At 62.4% G+C, this 474-nt stretch overlaps 1 protein-coding gene across 1 annotated transcript in view; it reads right to left on the bottom strand.

Annotated features, from left to right (window-relative positions):
• The window catches only part of DHX58 (DExH-box helicase 58), a 4,327-nt gene extending 4,150 nt beyond the window's left edge, over window positions 1-177 (bottom strand). Inside the window, 1 exon segment of the mRNA XM_005429629.2 lies at window positions 167-177. Within this exon segment, the coding sequence (XP_005429686.1) occupies window positions 167-177 (11 nt within the window).
• Window positions 178-474: the final 297 nt, after the last annotated feature.

Genomic DNA, 474 nt, shown 5'->3' with positions numbered 1-474 from the left:
AGCCAAGCCGCCCGGCTCGGGGATCCCCCGGGAGCCCCAGCTCCGAACTGGAACCGAAACCAAAAGCGAGCAGAACTCCCACAGAACCTCCCCGCACCCCCACCTGTCAACACCCTACACCCCAATTCTGCCCAGTGCACCCCAACCCGTCCACGGGGATCTTCACATTCTCCCCATCCCGAGCTGTTCTGCTTCCCCTCCCCAACACCCTCCAGAACATCCCAGGTTGTCCCCCCTGCCCACCACGCCGGGGTGAACCCCAAGGATGGATCTGGGGCTGCACAAGGACATTTATTAAAAAAACAAACAAACGAACAAACCAACGAAAACACCAGTCAAGTGAAACGGGGGAGTGGAGGGCAGGGAAAGGGGCGGGGAGCAAGGAGGGGACAGGCAGGGGCGGCTGCCAGCCGGAGCAGAGCAGGGAGCAGAGGCCAGCACAGCACCGGGCAGCCACCCTCCCTGGCACTCAGA

The sequence above is a fragment of the Geospiza fortis genome, unplaced genomic scaffold (genome assembly GCF_000277835.1).
Source record: "Geospiza fortis unplaced genomic scaffold, GeoFor_1.0 scaffold324, whole genome shotgun sequence".
In the NCBI taxonomy this organism is placed as follows: domain Eukaryota; kingdom Metazoa; phylum Chordata; class Aves; order Passeriformes; family Thraupidae; genus Geospiza; species Geospiza fortis.
Note: the sequence above shows the minus strand (reverse complement) of the source record. Positions and strands in the feature narration are given on the sequence as shown.